The sequence below is a fragment of the Bos grunniens genome, chromosome 4 (assembly GCF_055505025.1).
Source record: "Bos grunniens cultivar Pamir isolate PY7600 chromosome 4, Bosgru_T2T1.0, whole genome shotgun sequence".
In the NCBI taxonomy this organism is placed as follows: Eukaryota; Metazoa; Chordata; class Mammalia; order Artiodactyla; family Bovidae; genus Bos; species Bos grunniens.
Genome location: NC_141168.1, coordinates 59,365,975 through 59,383,563, shown reverse-complemented (window position 1 = coordinate 59,383,563; position 17,589 = coordinate 59,365,975). Strand labels below are relative to the sequence as shown.

The 17,589-nt window shown below is 37.8% G+C and overlaps 1 protein-coding gene across 15 annotated transcripts in view; it reads right to left on the bottom strand.

Moving 5' to 3' along the window:
- ANLN (anillin, actin binding protein) overlaps positions 1-17,589 on the bottom strand; it is a 175,184-nt gene that overhangs the window by 37,814 nt on the left and 119,781 nt on the right. For all 15 annotated transcript variants that reach the window (XM_086396549.1, XM_086396545.1, XM_086396547.1 and 12 more), the window contains exons 2-7: positions 14,314-14,467; positions 11,455-11,784; positions 7,319-7,704; positions 5,968-6,196; positions 3,740-3,930; positions 3,349-3,456 (exon numbers count right to left, since the gene is read on the bottom strand). In XM_086396549.1, coding sequence (XP_086252675.1) covers positions 3,349-3,456; positions 3,740-3,930; positions 5,968-6,196; positions 7,319-7,704; positions 11,455-11,784; positions 14,314-14,419 — 1,350 coding nt within the window. In that variant the 5' untranslated portion in view covers positions 14,420-14,467. The remainder of the gene's footprint in view (positions 1-3,348; positions 3,457-3,739; positions 3,931-5,967; positions 6,197-7,318; positions 7,705-11,454; positions 11,785-14,313; positions 14,468-17,589) is intronic.

The window sequence follows — 17,589 nt, the reverse complement described above, 5'->3', positions numbered from 1 at the left end:
TTGCTCCTTGAAGAAAAAGTATGACAAACCTAGACAGCATATTAAAAAGCAGAGACATTACTTTTCCGACAAAGGTCCGTCGAGTCAAAGTGATGGTTTTTCCAGCTTGCTCCTTGAAGAAAAACTATGACAAACCTAGACAGCATATTAAAAAGCAGAGACATCTCTTTGCCAACAAAGGTCCATATAGTCAAAGCTATGGTTTTTCCAGTAGCCATGTACAGATGTGAGAGCTGGACGATAAAGAAGGCTGAGCGTAGAAGAACCGATGCTTTCGAACTATGGTGCTGTAATAAGACTCTCAAGAGTCCCTTGGAAAGCAAGAAGATCAAACCAGTCAATCCTAAAGGAAATCAACTCTGAATATTCTTTAGAAGGACTGATGCTGAAGCTCCAATATTATGGCCACCTGATGCAAAGAGCTGATTCATTGGAAAAGACCCTGATGCTGGGAAAGACTGAGCACAGGAGAAGGGGGCAATAGAGGATGAGATGATTGGATGACATCACTGACTCAATGGACGACTGAACAACAAATGCTAGTGGGAAGGATTAGCCCATTCATTTCTTCCTCCTAAAGGAAATCAGTCCTGAATATTCATTGGAAGGACTGATGCTGAAGCTGAAACTTTGGCCACCTGATGTGAAGAACTGACTCATTTGAAAAGACCCTGATGCTGGGAAAGATTGAAGGCAGAAGGAGAAGGGGACAACAGAGGATGAGATGGTTGGATGGCATCACCGACTCAATAGACATGAGTTTGAGTAAGCTCCAGTTGTTGATGGACAGGGAAGCCTTGTGTGCTGCAGTCCATGGGGTTGCAGAGTCGGGCATGACTGAGCGACTGCACTGAACTGAACTTCCTCCAAAGACAAATTTACTGAGTTCCTACTATGAGCCAAGGCCTAAGAACACAGATAGAAAAGAATGTGGCTCTCATACAGTGCTGGAAAGCAAAGTTAAAACACTTACAGGAAAATAAATATTCTAGTGAGGTAAAAACAGGATGGCATGGACCCAAACAAGGAGGGAGGGGAACTGGGGAAAGGACCAAGTAAAAATTTCCAAAGGTAATTAAAGTTTGACCTATTCTTAATGAAGCAGCTCATCACAGAGATACTTCACCCAGGGGGACTAGCAAAGCAAAGACAAACAGATCTGAAAACATGGGCACACTCAAGAAACTGCAAATAGTCTGCATGACAGGGCTGAAGCACACATGCAGAGGAGCAGTGAAGAGAAGTCAGGTTTCTGAATGATTCTAGCTATCAAATCCAGCACTTTAGACACTCTTCTGATGACGGCTATGGGAAGCTCTCCAGGATTTTAAGCAAAGGAATACATGCTTATCTGCCTCTTGGAAATATTTTTCTGGCAGCAGTGGGTTAGCAGTGGACTGGAGAGTAGCCAGACTAAAAGCAAGATGCTCATGCGAGGGTAAAGGCAATGGCAGAGGAAAATACAGAGGTCAAGGCAGCTTGGCAACATATTTAGAAAACGTATCACTGGATGTGTGTGTATTTATGCATAATATGTGCTAGAGGCCAGTGGGAAGAAAGACACTAACAAAAGGAAGGAGCCAAGGAAGAACTACCGGATTGTTTTAGATGAGGAAGTATACAGTAAAGCCCTAAGTGAAGACAGAGACTATCTGGGGAAGATACTCCAGCAAAGAAAGCTCTTCCAGTCAACCAAAGCTCGACTAGAGTTCAAGAGAGAGGTGAGGGCAGCGCAGCCAAGCATCATCAGCATTTCTGTGATTGGCTGAAGCTAGATATGAGGATGGGAAAGAGATGTTCCAGGACAAGTGAGACAAAAAAAAAAAAAAGAGATCAGAACTTTGGGAAGCATGATTTGTTAAGCAAGGGAACTGGTAAAAAAATAAAATCAAATAGATCCTTCTCAAAGAATATGGTTAAATGTATTATTCTATTTCTACTGGTATCCATGTTAAATGTAATTCTATTATTTTTAGCTTAAAAATGTAACCTAACACAGGGAAAGTAAGATGTACAACTTCCAGTTACAAAATAAATGGGTTACAGGGATGAAATGTACAGCACGGGGAATATAGTCAATAATAAAGTAATACCTTTGTATGGTGACAAAGAGTAACTAGACTTAACAAAATGACCATTTTGTAATCTATAGAAATAATGAATCACTATATTGTGTGGGAACTAGCATAGTACTGTCAGTCAATTATACTTCAAAAACCAAACAAATTCATAGGGAAAAAGATCAGCTTTGTGGTTACCAGAGGAGGTGGGAGGGAGATGTGGAATTAGATGAAGGTGGTCAAAAGGTACAAACTTCCAGTTATAAGACAAATGAGTACTAGAGGTATAATGTACAACATGATTAACATAATTAACACTACTGTTAAATTAAATATGAAAGAGTAAATCCTAAGAGTTCACATCACAAGGAAAATATGTTTTATTCTCCTTCTTTAATTTTATATCTGAGATGATGGAGAGTCACTAAATTTATTGGGGTCATCATTTCATAATGTCAGTCATTATGCTGTATACCTTAAACTTATACAGTGCTGTATATCAATCATATTTAATAAAATTACAAGTAATATATATGCATATTTATCTCCTAACATAGTATTTTTGTACACAATAGGCATGTAGATGAAATAGAAGAGAGTTTAACACAGTAGGAATTTTGCTGAAGGCTTATCCATGAAATTATACTATGAGAAGTAGTATGGGTAAGAGGCTTCCCAGGTGGCACTGATGGTAAAGAACCTGCCTGCCAATGCAGGAGACATAAGAGATGTGGGTTCAATCCCTGGGTCAGGAAAATCCCCTGGAGGAGGGCATGGCAACCCACTCCAATATTCTTGCCTGGAGAATCCCATGGACAGAGGAGCCTGGTGGGCTACGGTTCACAGGCTCAAAAAGAGTCGGATATGACTGAAGCGACTTAGCACGTAGAACAATATAAGCAAAAAGAAATCTGGGAGGCATTTGGTGACTAAAACGATTACAGGTAGTATAAATGTATGATATTTGAGGAGAGATATATAATCATTACTGATAAAAGTAGATTCTGAGAAACATTTGAAAATCAACATCTAAATAGAATGTCAAAAGGAATCTGAAATCAGTTGAAGGTGAGAATACTTTTTAAATTTGATTTTAAGTAGGTCATCATAAACATGGTTAGAAGTTCCATTAAATGGCAAAATATCACAAGAGAAAAGCCAAGTTGGTATGAACATTTAAAGAGTTTATGAATGGAAAGCAGCATAGTTAATCAGAACAAGAAACTGTATAGAGAACTATTTTACAATACAGAACTACAAGTTAAATCCCAGTTCTCGTTTATGTTACCTGTTTGGTTTCTAGTTGTTTGCTTTTTGAGTTTTCGCCTTTTTCTGCACTCCATAAATTGCCCTTGTCAAATCGGCTACGAAGACATGCTAGTTCTTTTTGACGTTCCTAAAACCATCAAAATCTTTATTTTACACAAGAGCCAAAAGTACGTTTAATAATATCCAAATACTACTAACTTTGCTTCTCATTTTTTTTTCTCTTCATTTTTAAGATTAAAAAATTCATAATATACATGGAATATAAGACAACAACACTTTTAATTTGAAATAAGTGATACAGAGAATCAAGATGCTATTCATCTCAGTCATAAAGACTGGCATCAGAATTTGACATCTAGGTCCTATGCTGAGGCTACGTAATGAATAATGTTAAACACAGTAAGATATACCTGCTTGAGTTGCTGTGCTAGGTGAGTAGTAGATGAAGACGCGTTTTGCCTGAATAATCTTTCTTGTATGGCCTTTGTATTTGGCGTGATAATGGGAGTCCTATGGGGTGTACTACGAGCTGGACTTTCTTTGCTATGTTCTTGACAACGCTCTCCAAAGCGTTCCAGAAAAGGCTTAATTCCTGATCCTCCTAAAGAAAATACACACATTTTAGAGGCTACTTAGAATAAATAACAATTATGATTTCTATGGGAAATGTTCTAAATCCAGTTCAGCTCCAAAATGCTTTTATTCTACTAGGAATATTCATTCAGAAAGAAAACAGTAGGAAAATAGTTCAAAAAACTTAAAAATACTTTTTTTAACCATACTATTTAGTTCTATATCCCAAAATTTGCTTTATAGGATTTAATACTTTAAAAAACACAAAAAAAATTTTAAAAGGTAGAGTGAGAGGACAGAGGGGATTAGAAAACCCTTAAACTACTTAGTCAGAACCTAAATAATTGGAAATTGACTGTATGTGCATTAATGATATGCCCTAAACACCAAGTGGAGAAGGCAATGGCACCCCACTCCAGTACTCTTGCCTGGAAAATCCCACGGACGGCGGAGTCTGGTAGGCTGCAGTCCATGGGGTCACTGGGAGTCGGACACGACTGAGCGACTTTACTTTTACTTTTCACTTCCATGCATTGGAGAAGGAAATGGCAACCCACTCCAGTGTTCTTGCCTGGAGAATCCCAGGGACGGGGGAGCCTGGTGGGCTGCAGTCTATGGGGTCGCACAGAGTCGGACACGACTGAAGCGACTTAGCAGCAGCAAACACCAAGTATCCTGGCCATGATAACTCAATTACTAATATCTCTACAGTCCAATTTATTTTATTTTAGGAAGTATAACATGAAAATCCAGTGATTAAATCCTTTTTAAAAAATGATAATTAAGGATAATTTAGTTTATCAAAGTATGTCTTGATTTCACCAAGTCTTAGTACTTATTTTAAATAGTATGAAATACATTTAAAATACAAGTGGACTATGTATCACTTCCACTACAACAATGCTAGGGTTGTACTACATAAAAGGAGGTGGTAAACATTTTCCCATAGGTAGCCAAAGAGTAAATATTCTGGGCTCTGCAGGCCATATGGCCATCGCACATTCCACAACTACTCAATCCTGCACGGAAGCATGAAAGCAGCCACAGACAGTAAATGGGTGTGGCTGTGTTCCAATAAAACTTTATTTGCAAAAACAAGTAAAGGGCAGAATTTGACCCATGATAGCAGTGAAAGCAACAAGTCCTAACCAACGAATGCATCAGCAGAGACTTCCCAAGAATACTTCTTATTTATGTCATTCTTATCTATGCCATAAGTCTTTAGAATACTGGGAGTCATAGTCTAATTTCACATGGGGATTTTGCTATTGTTTCTCATTTCAGCTCATCTGGAAACTGACTGCTAGATTCTACTTATCCTGTAACTAATGGATTCCCCACTCTTATCTCTGTATGACTTCTCTTTTATGATGAACTATTGTTTCTGGAGATACTATATTTTTAAGAAGTTAAAATTGAGAATTAATACAAAAAGCAGTTCTAATGAAAAAGAATATAGCCCTAAGTAAACTATATTACCATATATTTGAGAGATAATTTTTAGTCCTGTGTTTCTCAATCAGGTGGGGGTATACCAGAAGTATACACAAGATAAATATGAACTTCCTGGAGCATCAATTTACTATAGGAAAACTGAATTTTCCTATGTATATATTCACGTACAGTATACACACATATAAATTTAATGAGAGTGGAGTCATCTGTATACATATTCTCTTCCCTTTGCTACTAGGGATGTGTCATAGTGCAGTTTGAGACACACTGCTCTGCACACTTGGTTATAAGAATGTTTCTGCATTATATCCTTAAAATGTGATTTTTAGGTATAGAAGAAAGTATCTAGCATGGTCATTCGAGAAAAAAAAAATGCTTAAACTGTTAAAATGTAACAAGTTAAACTCTTTGACCAGTAACTGGGCTAATCTACAATAACAAATATTCATTCGCTCAATTAAAGTTGACTTTGAAGAAATCTCACTGATGCATTCAGGCATTTGCCCTGGTAAACCAACACTATAATATTCACAACTGGATATTTAAAATGCTAAGAACAGACACCCTGAAAACAGTCAGCAGTACTTTAGATTTTTTCAAAATATGTAACCTGGTGTTGCAGATTTGTCCTTAGGTTGAGACCACAGACAAATTTCTCTGTTTAATTCTTCCTTGGGCCGAACTGTACGGGATACAGCTGACTTCTCAACTGGTTTTGATACTTCTGTTTTCAGAGGACTAACAGAGGTTTTTTGAAGTAGTTCAGGATTTTGGACCTTACAATTTTTAGCACTGGTGATGGATGTTGTAGAAGATTTCACTGGGGAAGAAGTAGCTTTCTGAAACATGATAACAGGGTAAATAACAACACAATAGTTAAAGATATTTCTACAACAAAATAATTCAAATCCTATATTCTTGATAGCCTTTTTGTACACTCATGTAAACAAGTTTCTTGCTCTCTAATAGATCAAATTAATTTGAAAGGTTTGAAAAAAATTAACTTAGAAAATGTGATTATTCAAATTATGTAGTTTAGTCTACATAATATTCTGATGGGTAATTTAGTACAAGGGAGAGGGTTACTCACTATTTTAAAAAACAATTTCTTTTGTATCATCATACTAGTACCCTTATGAATATTAACTGTATTGGCCAAATACATATATATTTGTATTTTAATTAAATCATGTATCATGTACTTAAAGGCAATTATAAGTACTACTTACTATGTGCGAAGTACCATACTAAGTGCTTTATGAACATTATCTCATTTAATCCTCCCACAACCTTTTCTTTCCCATTTTACAAATGGAAAAATAGTCTCACAAGATTAAGTAACTTCTCCAAAGCCACACTTCTAATTTTGTGGCAGGGCTGGGATTGAATGCAGGTGTCATTCTAAAACTGAGCTCTACACTTAAAGATAATGCTCAGAAACACAACATTTTTTTTTTTCGTTTTTGTTTTTTTCATGTTATTTTTAAAAACCATTGAGATAACACATGGGCAGGGTAATCTTTCAAATACTTCAAAAGGGTATCAGTGAAAAAATCATACCCACCCTTGACAACTGCCTTCTGGAGGTAACTACAGCTACTAGCTTTCAGCGATATTTGATGTCTTTCTTGTATTTATACACATACATAGAGCATTTTAATAGAGAAGGTAATTTTCAGGCTCTCGTGATGAGTAAGAAGAGGCTCCATCATTCAAAAGCACATATTTTGGAAGTACATTAAATTTGTATAATTTAGTTGTTAATTGATAACTTGGGTCAGAATATCAAATTTATGATTTTTTACTTTCTATGAAATACTCTAAAAATACATAAACATCCTCTATATATGTTATAAAATACATACCTACAGACAGATATATATATATATATATATAACATAGATTATTTCTTATAACAACAAACAAAAAGGTTACCAAATACCAAAATTATATTTACTTACCCCAGGGCTAGAAATCGCAACGTTAATCAAAGATGCACCCACAGCACTTGAGGATGAGGCTTTATTCAAAGAGGCATCGCCATCCCTTTGGGAACAGCATGTAGCTTCCTGCTTAACACTGCTGCTATTGATCCTAGCAGATGCTCCACTTGCAGAGGAAAATTTGGATAAACAAGTGGTACCAGGCTGTTCTTGCACACTGTTTTGCTTTGCAGATGAGGTTTTTACATCATCTTCCCAGGAACAAATAGTTGCAGCAAGGTTGGCCAGTCGGCCCCTTCTCCCAACTGGAGTTGCTGAGGCATCTGAAAGGGATGGTTTGGGAGGGGAGGCAGCCTTTTCCTCTGATGGCATTGCTGAGATGGGTGAGCTTTCAGGTATATCATCTGAAAATGTTTTGAAAGTTAAAGTCCATGAGCTATATGTGTATGTAATAAAGGGATCACTCCAAAAAAAAAAAAAAAAGCTTTTCTAATACACATGAAACTACCAAACTGCTTAAATTTGACAATATATTTTCAAATCAGATACTTGACCCAAATTAAAAAAGAAATACTTTGTTACTTAGTTTTCCAATCATTTGATAGATTATGAAATCTATAAAACATCATACATTGAGGTTATATTTTTAGGATTAATTAATGATGTTATAACACTGCACAAATTAAGATTACATATTCAACATACTTGTTTTTAGAATGTACTAGGTTAGTGCTATACAATAGAACTTTCTGCAATGATTGAGATGTTCTATATTCATGCCATCTAATACAGTAACAACTAGCCACTGTGGCTAGTGAGCACTTGAACTGTGGTAAGAGCAATAAGAAACTTTATTTCATTTTAATTAATTTAAATTTAAAAAGCGACATATGACTCTTGTTATGATATTGAATACCATATCCAGTACTATATTGGATATCATACCATATCCAACACCAATAGCACAATATCATATCCAATACCAATACCATACCATATCTAATACCAATAGCACAGGGCTAGACTAATATGTTTTTCTGCACAGTTACTTCATTTGGAAATAAATCTCAAATACGCCAATACTTAACCACAAAAGGTCTGTATGCATAAAGCATATACGGCAAAGCTCATGGCACTTCCTATTCCACAAATTCTGTCAACAGAACAGATAGCCCTCCTACTGTCCAAAGCTTATACATCTGCCTGAATTCTCAATTCTACTCCTCTTAAACCTTCTCAGGGATCTTGCTCCAAATAACCACTTCTTCCTCTCTACAAACTTTGTTTTCTACACATTAATATGCTCAATTCTCTCTCATCTTAAAGCTAAAACCAATCATCCTCTCATCAACATACACCCGCTTTTAGTTACTGTCCCTCTTTCCCTGCACTAAATTCACTCACCACTCAATTCACTTCAATCTGACTTCTGCATACACAGCTGCACTCAAGTTGCTTTTGGTATTTTCACCCAATGCCTACACATTTGGCAGGCCTTGAATTTCCATATGTGACATCATCCTCTACTAGTTCTGCCTTTGCAGCCTATCCTTCATGGTATCCTTCTAACTACCAACTACCTACATTTGACTATCCCATTTGCACCTCAAATAATATATCTAACGTTGAAACTGCTTCAAACACAGTCCTCTTTATCACGCCTCTTCCTCCCTTTTCCCTTACCATCCACCACCTGGTCATTAGGTCCCACAGATTCTTTCTGCTAAATCTCTCAAATCTAGCCTCTTTACTTTCATGGGCCTTCATCATTATGCCTGAATCACAATATTAATCTTTTAACTGGTCTTCCTGCTTCAAATCTCTGCCCTCTTCAATCTCTCCTCAATTCAGATGCCGAGTGATCTTTCTAAAGCATTTGCCTACCTAAACTCTCAGTACCTCCCCATCACCTTCTGATTAAATTCCAAATGCTATGGACCCTGCTGCTTTCTTTGAATTTTATCTCTTGCTTTTATACCACATGAATGGTATACCAGAATGCCTACTCTTTATACACATACTGTGTTCATGATACCTCTGTGCTGTTTATTAATATATATGTTCTGTTGCTCCTGCCTAGAATATCTCTACTGTCTGAAGCCAGCTGCCCTTCAAAGTCCAGGTTAATTGCCTTTGTCGCCTCCAGAAAAGCTTCCCTGACCACCACCTTCCCTATAATACTTTTTTGCATACCTTTATCATTTTCCTCAGACTATGCACTGTCTTCTAAACAGATGATAGTTTTACTGTCATGCTTTAGAAATGGACTTAATAGACCCCTCACTCTTCTATTCTCTATCAGAAACAACAGCTTCAGATAAATTATACTTTATTATTCCTCAAACCTTTAATTGGCATATGGCCACAGTCTTGAATACCACTCACTAAATCATTCATCACAAACACTTTATTAACAACTTTCAATGCTTAAAATTAAGACGAGCTATGATGCCTTAAGGAGGTTTATTTTCAAGACTGAGGTAGGCATTTGTTAATATTTGCTTTCAAAATATTCAAGATCACTGTTGCAACAGTTTCTCCTAAGAATGCTTAGGGCCTTGATTGTTCTTCTGATCAAGTATTACATCACAACTCTTTTTCTTTTTTCTGAAAGGAAAATCTGCACTCTGCTGCCCATAGATATTTTCTACAAAATAGAATGGGACATCTTTCTATTCGGGCACATTAACTGGCTAGCTTCCTCAGACATACTAAAAGCAGGATGGTTAGCCCCACCCGCTACTAAAATCAATAGGTATAACTGACAGTGTGGAGTATCAGTGGAATACGGGTGTGTAACCCATAGACATCAGGCAGGACATAAAAGTTGAGCCCCAAACTCAAACTCCTAGTGTTTGCATTTTAGCACTGACTGTGGGCAGGTGTCTTAGCCTCTTTGAACTCAGTCTCCTCTCCTACAATATTTGAAAGCCAAAGCTTCCTTGGATAAGGCTTAGTCACCATGGACTGTCCGCTTGCACTGGGCTGGTTCACTTCGGCATTGCTTCTACTGAACTGAGCCAGAAGCCAGCTGTCTGCCTACCCTGAGAAACCTTACACCTTTGCTAGCTCCTACAAAAGTATCTTTAGGACCCAGAGAGGAAAGTTCTCTCAGGTCTTAATGCCAACCATGACTCTGTTTCTTCTGTTCTATAAACATTATCATGTAACTAATAGTGTTTCACCTCTCTGCATCAGCTGCTAGTGAGTTCAGAACCATCTCTAGGAAGTGAGGAGGACCTTAAGGCCTGTATCTAGTAAACTAACTTTACCTTTCACTTTGTTTTTTCTTCTCTTCATATTGATTTTTCTCATTTTTCAAATTTTTAACATAGGTATTTTTGTAAGTCATCCCAAGGCTTCTTTCGTAACAAGGTAGGAGATAAGCTCTCCATCAGATTACGGGCCCATGAAATGCAAAAGTCAGGTTTGCGTTTCCTCCTCCCTGGGTAGGGAAGATCCCCTGGAGGATGGAATGGCAACCCACTTCAGTATTCTTGCCTGAAAGAGACCATGAACAGAGTAGCCTGGTGGGCTACGGTCCATGGGGTCGCAAAAAGTTACACACTACTGAGCATGCACACTCATTTTTGTAAGCCATTCCAAGGCTTTTTTCGCAATAAGGTAAGAGATAAGCTCTCCATCAGATTACGGGCCCATGAAATGCAAGATCAGGTCGCTTTATCTATAGTCTCCAGCACCTTAGCATGATTACATGTTTTGCAGGTACTCGATAAATATTTTTTGAAATTTTCTTTTTCCCCTATGAACAGCATTGCATACCTTAGTCACTCAGGTTTATTCAGTGAATCCATGAAACAGGATTTCTTGAATACAGAACTGAAGGTCAGCAAGGCTGATAATGCCAAGAGTACAGTTTATCCTTTAGTGTTTTCATTGCAAATATAAGATAGTTCCTTTATAAGATCAAGGTTTTGTGAACCAGTCTAAGAACCTCATCTCGTTTACTTCAATGAGAACACACCCGATAAATATATATTGATATATAAACCATTAGCAAGCAATGGATACTCAGGACATAGATCAAAAGCATTTACCTTTCATGTGTTAACTGATACATAAAATTTTTAACCTACCAAGTTGAATTGCACTGAAACAGATTTAAGGACCCCACGGTCCACAAGAGTGCACACCTGTCACATCGTCACTATCCCAACAACGCCGCTGCTCAGCCAGCTTTTGCATTCGTGTTCTGACTGAAGAGGCTGCAGCTGCTCCCAGTCTTGAGTTCGGCCCACTCCTCACACCCAGCAGTGGTGCTGAGGCTGGGGCAGCCAAGGAGTCACTGACACCAGCGGGTGCCTGAGACATCTGTGGCTGAGCCTGAGGGGACACAGGCCTTGGAGAACAAGGTTTTGCAGACGTTGACTCAACTGGCTTTTCATTTTCCACGTCAGAAACTTCTACTTCAGTGTTGTCAGAACAGCGTTTTTTGGATGGTGATGGTTTTGTGCAAGATTTCTCTAGGTTAAAAGGACAAAAAATTAAAAGTTCTGTAATTTTGCATGGCATGAAAAAAACATAGGTACAAATGAATAAAACACTAGTCTCTCTGTTCCTTTAAATGATTTCATTCACAAGAAGAAATATGTAAAATTCTACATTTTTCAGTAACTTGGAAATCTGACATTAGAGATTTATGTTTAAGCAAGCATATAATTTAGCAGTTTAAAAAAACCTGAATGAAAAAATCTTCAAATAACATCCTCAAGATTTATGTATAATGTTCTTTGTGGTCTTCAGACACTAGGAAATAAAAAGTATGCACACAGAATAAGCAAAGCAAATGTCCTAAGGGATTTTAAAGATCATACAGTCCAGTTACCACATTTTTAAATAAGAAAAATCAAGTCCAGAGAAATCGAGTTACCTGCTTAACATGACACACCTGAGCTAAGGGTAAAAACAAGCTTTCTGCTTTTAAAAACAATTTTTCATGAACAGTAAACAAGAGTAGAAGGACACCTGGCTTGAGGTTTAGGAGGCAGAGAACCAAAAGACTGACTGAATTATCTGACCAGTACCAAGCAAATTCATCAAGTCAAGTGTTTAACAACATTTTACATTTTAAACCTCTATGAACACCTATAAAAGTAATTAAAAAGTCCTAAAAGAAAAAGGAACTATCCAAATACAAGGAATATAATTTTTACCTATGAATGAGTTCTACTATACCTCCTATAAAACTAATCCTTTAAAAGGTAAGAATGTAAATTCCATTTGAGGTCAGTTTCACTGTCTGTCTAATCAAGTGTTCTTATTCTGGCAGTAACTGAAGTATCATTAGTGGGAAGTCATGATTGCCCTCATAAATATCAATCTAATTAAATAATACATCATGAAACTTTCGATGATGATGGAAAAGGAGAGAAGGAGGCTGTGGGTCAGGGAAAAAACCAGTAAACTACCAGCCTGAGAAAAAAAATGTCTCTTAACTGAAGTATGACTGGTGTTGGTGGCATTTATACTTCTTTAAACTCTCTTTTCATTGGGAGATGATGCTTCCCACATGTTCAGTTTTTCTCACAAAAAGGAAAGTAGCTCTTATAAATCACACACAGATTTTAATTATATGTGTTACTTGGTGGGGGTGGGATGGTGGGTGATATAGGGGAAGAGGATAAAGAGGTTAAAAAGCCTCCAGGTATAAAATAAATAAGCCATGGGATGTAATATACAGCATAAGGAATATCCAATCTTCTGCAACTCACTTAAGGGTATATTTTAAATGAACTAATCTAATCCTTTTTTGGAAGTGTTCCTATTTAACATGCTTCACTATCTGAAAATACAGAATGCTTCAAGTTTACATTTCTTATATGAAACAGTAAATATTTCCATTTAAGCATCAAAATACAGTTCTAACCACTAGTTTTCAAGTACATACTACTCAATATCTGAATGCATAAAGCTGTGCCACAGTGGAAAGATCCTAGACTAGAGCTAGATCTCTGTTTTCCCATGTAATATATACGGTATTCCCTCCCTTCAAAATGTATTAACATACAAAAGAAATTCTCATTCTATGGTTAGCTTACAAAATAGTTGGGAGCCAGCACTATGCCCTCATCTCTTTTGTAATACTAGTTTTGCCCTCTTTAATATTCTTTTTCTATGTGCATTTTAAATGTCTACTAAGGAACATTATCATCTCCAGATTATTCCAAAAGATTAAACCAGCTGACTGATACAGGCTGAGGACGCCAGGATTTAGGAAAGAATAATAAAGTTTCCAGGTGCATTTGAGTTTGTTGCAGGAGTTGTTGTTTGTTTTAGTTGCTATACTGTGTCCAACTCTTTGTGACCCCATGAACTATAGCCTGCAAACTCCTCTGTCCATGGGATTCTCCAGGCAAGAATACTAGAGTAGGTTGCCATTTCCTTTTCCAAGGGATATTCCCAACCTGGGGACTGAACCCACATCTACTGCATTGGCAAAAGGATTCTTTACCACTGAGCCACCAAGGAAGTTCTTCTTGGGGTGGATGGGGGTGTTGGTGGTTAATTTTGTTTCTATTTAATTTCAGTAAATCTGTAGATTAACAACCTATACTTTGTGCCCAGCCTGAGGGACATTGTTCAGCAGACAGAGGATGAAAAGACTCATGATATTTCAAGCATCCGCAGGCAGGCCTGCCTTTTGTTGCCCTGTTTATGTAAGAGGAGTAGAGAAACTCAACACTATGGCCAGTGTAAGTGCTCCACTGCTCCCACAGTATTCTTCCCTTAGAGGTTTTAATGATACTTTTGGAATGAGGAAAATAAAGTTCAACCAGTTAATCTGAAATATTTGTTAGAAATTTTGCTCTCGCCTGATAGGTTCCAGGCCTAATATAATAGGCCTGGAATACAATAAAAGGTTTATCTTTCCCCTGGAGGCTATTCCATTTGTCTCCCAAAGACCTTGGTCTTCTGCAGGAACAATAAAGTGTTTGGCACTTATTTGCATTTTGAAAACTGCAAATTTTACTTTTCCCCACAAAGCCTATTACCTTCGCCATCAGATAGGGGCTGCTGGTTACTTGCTTCCGAAAGTGGCTCCCTGATCCGCTTGGCATGAGTCAGAGACCTTGCTGCTGGGATGGGCCGCTCAGCCATTTTCCTCTGAAGATTCTCTCGTCTGGCACGGGTTCGCTCAAGCAGTTTCTACGATACACCACAGCATTAAAGCATAAGTTTAGTCAAAGGTTCACAAAACTTCAGATGCCTCCTCAAATCACTAACTGTCATCAAACATGTATAATAACAGTTAAATACATTTCAAAAGTCAAATTCTCAGTAATTAATATTCACCAAATGAGCACCGTCATGTCAAAATTTGATTAGATATAATATGACCATTAAAGGGGAAATGAAATGTGTTAAGTTCATTGCATGAGATTTTAAATGGCCACAGATTTTTTTCTGTTTCCCTCAAAAGGTACTGGAATCAGGCTGGCTTTATGATTCACTTTGACTGTTAAAACACGGCAGAAGTGATACTGTGTACGTGACTTCCAATCCCAGGGCTCAAGAGGTCTTGAGGTTTCTGTTCTCACTCTCTTGGAACACTGTCTTCCTGTGAAGAGGCCCCGGTTAAGCCTGCTAGACACATGGCCCAGCTGACAGCCAGCATCAACCACCAGACTTGGGAGGAAGACCATTTTAGACCATCCAGTCCCAGAAATTTCTATATGACTGCAGACTTCTGTATAATCCCAGGGGACACCAGAAGTCCAGCTCAGCAGAGCCCAAATGCTAAGCCACTGAGTCATGGGAAATAACATGGTGGTTGTTTTAATCACTATGGTAGGCAGAATAACAGTTGCCTTAAGTTGTTTATGACCAACCCAGATAGCATATTCAAAAGCAGAGACATTACCTTGCCAACAAAGGTTTGTCTAGTCAAGGTTATGGTTTTTCCTGTGGTCATGTATGGATGTGAGAGTTGGACTGTGAAGAAGCCTGAGCGCCGAAGAATTGATGCTTTTGAACTGTGGTGTTGGAGAAGACTCTTGAGAGTCCCTTGGACTGCAAGGAGATCCAACCAGTCCATTCTGAAGGAGAGCAGCCCTGGGATTTCTTTGGAAGGAATGATGCTAAAGCTGAAACTCCAGTACCTTGGCCACCTCATGCGAAGAGTTGACTCACTGGAGAAGACTCTGATGCTGGGAGGGATTGGGGGCAGGAGGAGAAGGGGACGACAGAGGATGAGATGGCTGGATGGCATCACTGACTCGATGGACGTGAGTCTGAGTGAACTCCGGGAGTTGGTGATGGACAGGGAGGCCTGGCATGCTGCAATTCATGGGGTTGCAAAGAGCGACTGATCTGATCTGATCTGAAAGTTGTTTATTATCCTAATCCTGTGAACCTATATGTTACCTTACATGGCAAAAGGGACTTTACTGATGTGATTAAATTAATGACCTTAATGATTATCTTGGATTTTCTGAGTGGGCCCAATGTAATCACAGGGCCTCCTTGGTAGCTCAGCTGGTAAAGAAATCTGCCCTCAAGGCAGGAGACCCCAGGTTGATTCCTGGGTCGGGAAGTTCCCTTGGAGAAGGGATAGGCTACCCACTCCAGTATTCTTGGGCTTCCCTGGTGGCTCAGATGGTAAAGAATCTGCCTGCAATGCGGGAGACCTGGGTTCGATCCCTGGGTTGGGAAGATCCTCTGGAGGAGGCAACCCTCCCTCTCCAGTATTCTTGCCTGGAGAATCCCCATGGACAGAGACGCCTGGCAGGCTACAGTCCATGGGGTTGCAAAGAGTCAGACATGACTGACTGACTAAGCACAATGTAATCGCAACTGTCCTTATGAGGAAGAAGACCAGAAGGTTAGAGTCAGAGAAGATGTGACAAGGGAAGCAGAGGTCAGAATGATGGAACTGGGGGCACTGAAGATGGAGAAAGGGGGTTGCAAGCCAAAAAAAGCAGGGGGCCTCTATCAGCTAAACAAGGCGAGGAAACAGATGTCCCCAAATCCTCAAAAAAAAACACAATCCTGCTAACACCTTGATCTGAACCCAGCAAAACCCAACAGACTTTTGACCTACCAAAGATAACATGTATGACATTAAGCTAGCAAATCTGTAGTAATTTTTTATAGCAGCAAAACTAATACAGCCACTAAGATTTGGGGTGATGGTAAACAGCAAGAGATAACTGACTTAATAGTCCTTTGAAAACATAAGATCCTTCCTAAGAGAAAAATCAACCTAAATATTTTTATGTTTTATTTAATTAAATATCTATATATAATAAAACAGTTTTAAGTTGAATTCTTAGTATTCCATAGAATCATGAATATGACACTTTTCAAACCCCAAAATATGCTCCTATTGAAATCAATGTAGTATAACAAACACAAAACCCTGTAAAACAATTCATTCTCTTTGAACACAACCAGAGAAGGCATGCAAATTACTGGCTGGAGTATACACTGTCCTGCAAACACAGATAAAGTAATTATTGCAGACTAAGGAATTTAACTTAATCTAACCTTTTTAATTGCTTAATTAAGACAGAATAATCATTTTTTAAGTCCCTTTGAATATGAAAAACAAGCATGAGCTTATCTTAGGAATGATCTCTCATTGAAAGAAGTAACACTAAATCTAAATGCTATGTCACTGAAAGAATAATTTATGAGCCAAATGCCTTCCAAAACACAAAACCTTTATCCTTTAAGGTCTTCAACAAACTCAAAAGTGACAGTATTATACAAATTAAATAAAATAAATCATTAATCACAATAAAATATATCATTCCTAAGATACAAAACTAGCTTAAATATGTTCATTTATGGACACACCCACATTCCATTCTGGTCAGTTAGAATACTTATGAGTCAGTATATTTTCAGTTACTATGAGCAATGGGTCAAAAAAAATGAGGTTTTGCAATTCAAATATACACAAAGTGTTCTATTGTTACATTAGATTCAAAAATTTCAAGATTAAAACAAATTAAAGTAGATAAGCAAAAAAGTTCCCTAATCTGTAATATAAAACTTATAGATACCAAAGATTTTAATGTAAAAGAAGTGATATATCTAAAATACATAAAGTCAACAGCTACATAAATGTAAGTTACTCTTTCTTATAATAGTATATCAGGAATTTAAGAGTTTTTTTTTTATTTATAAGGTACATTCCTTCAAATATCACACCTCCTCCTTCAAGGGAAAAAAATTCTGTCAGAAATGGTTTGAGGGATGTGGGGCAGAAATTGCTTAAGGACTATACACTTCAGTTATTTTAGATCCCTTCATGTGGAGTATCT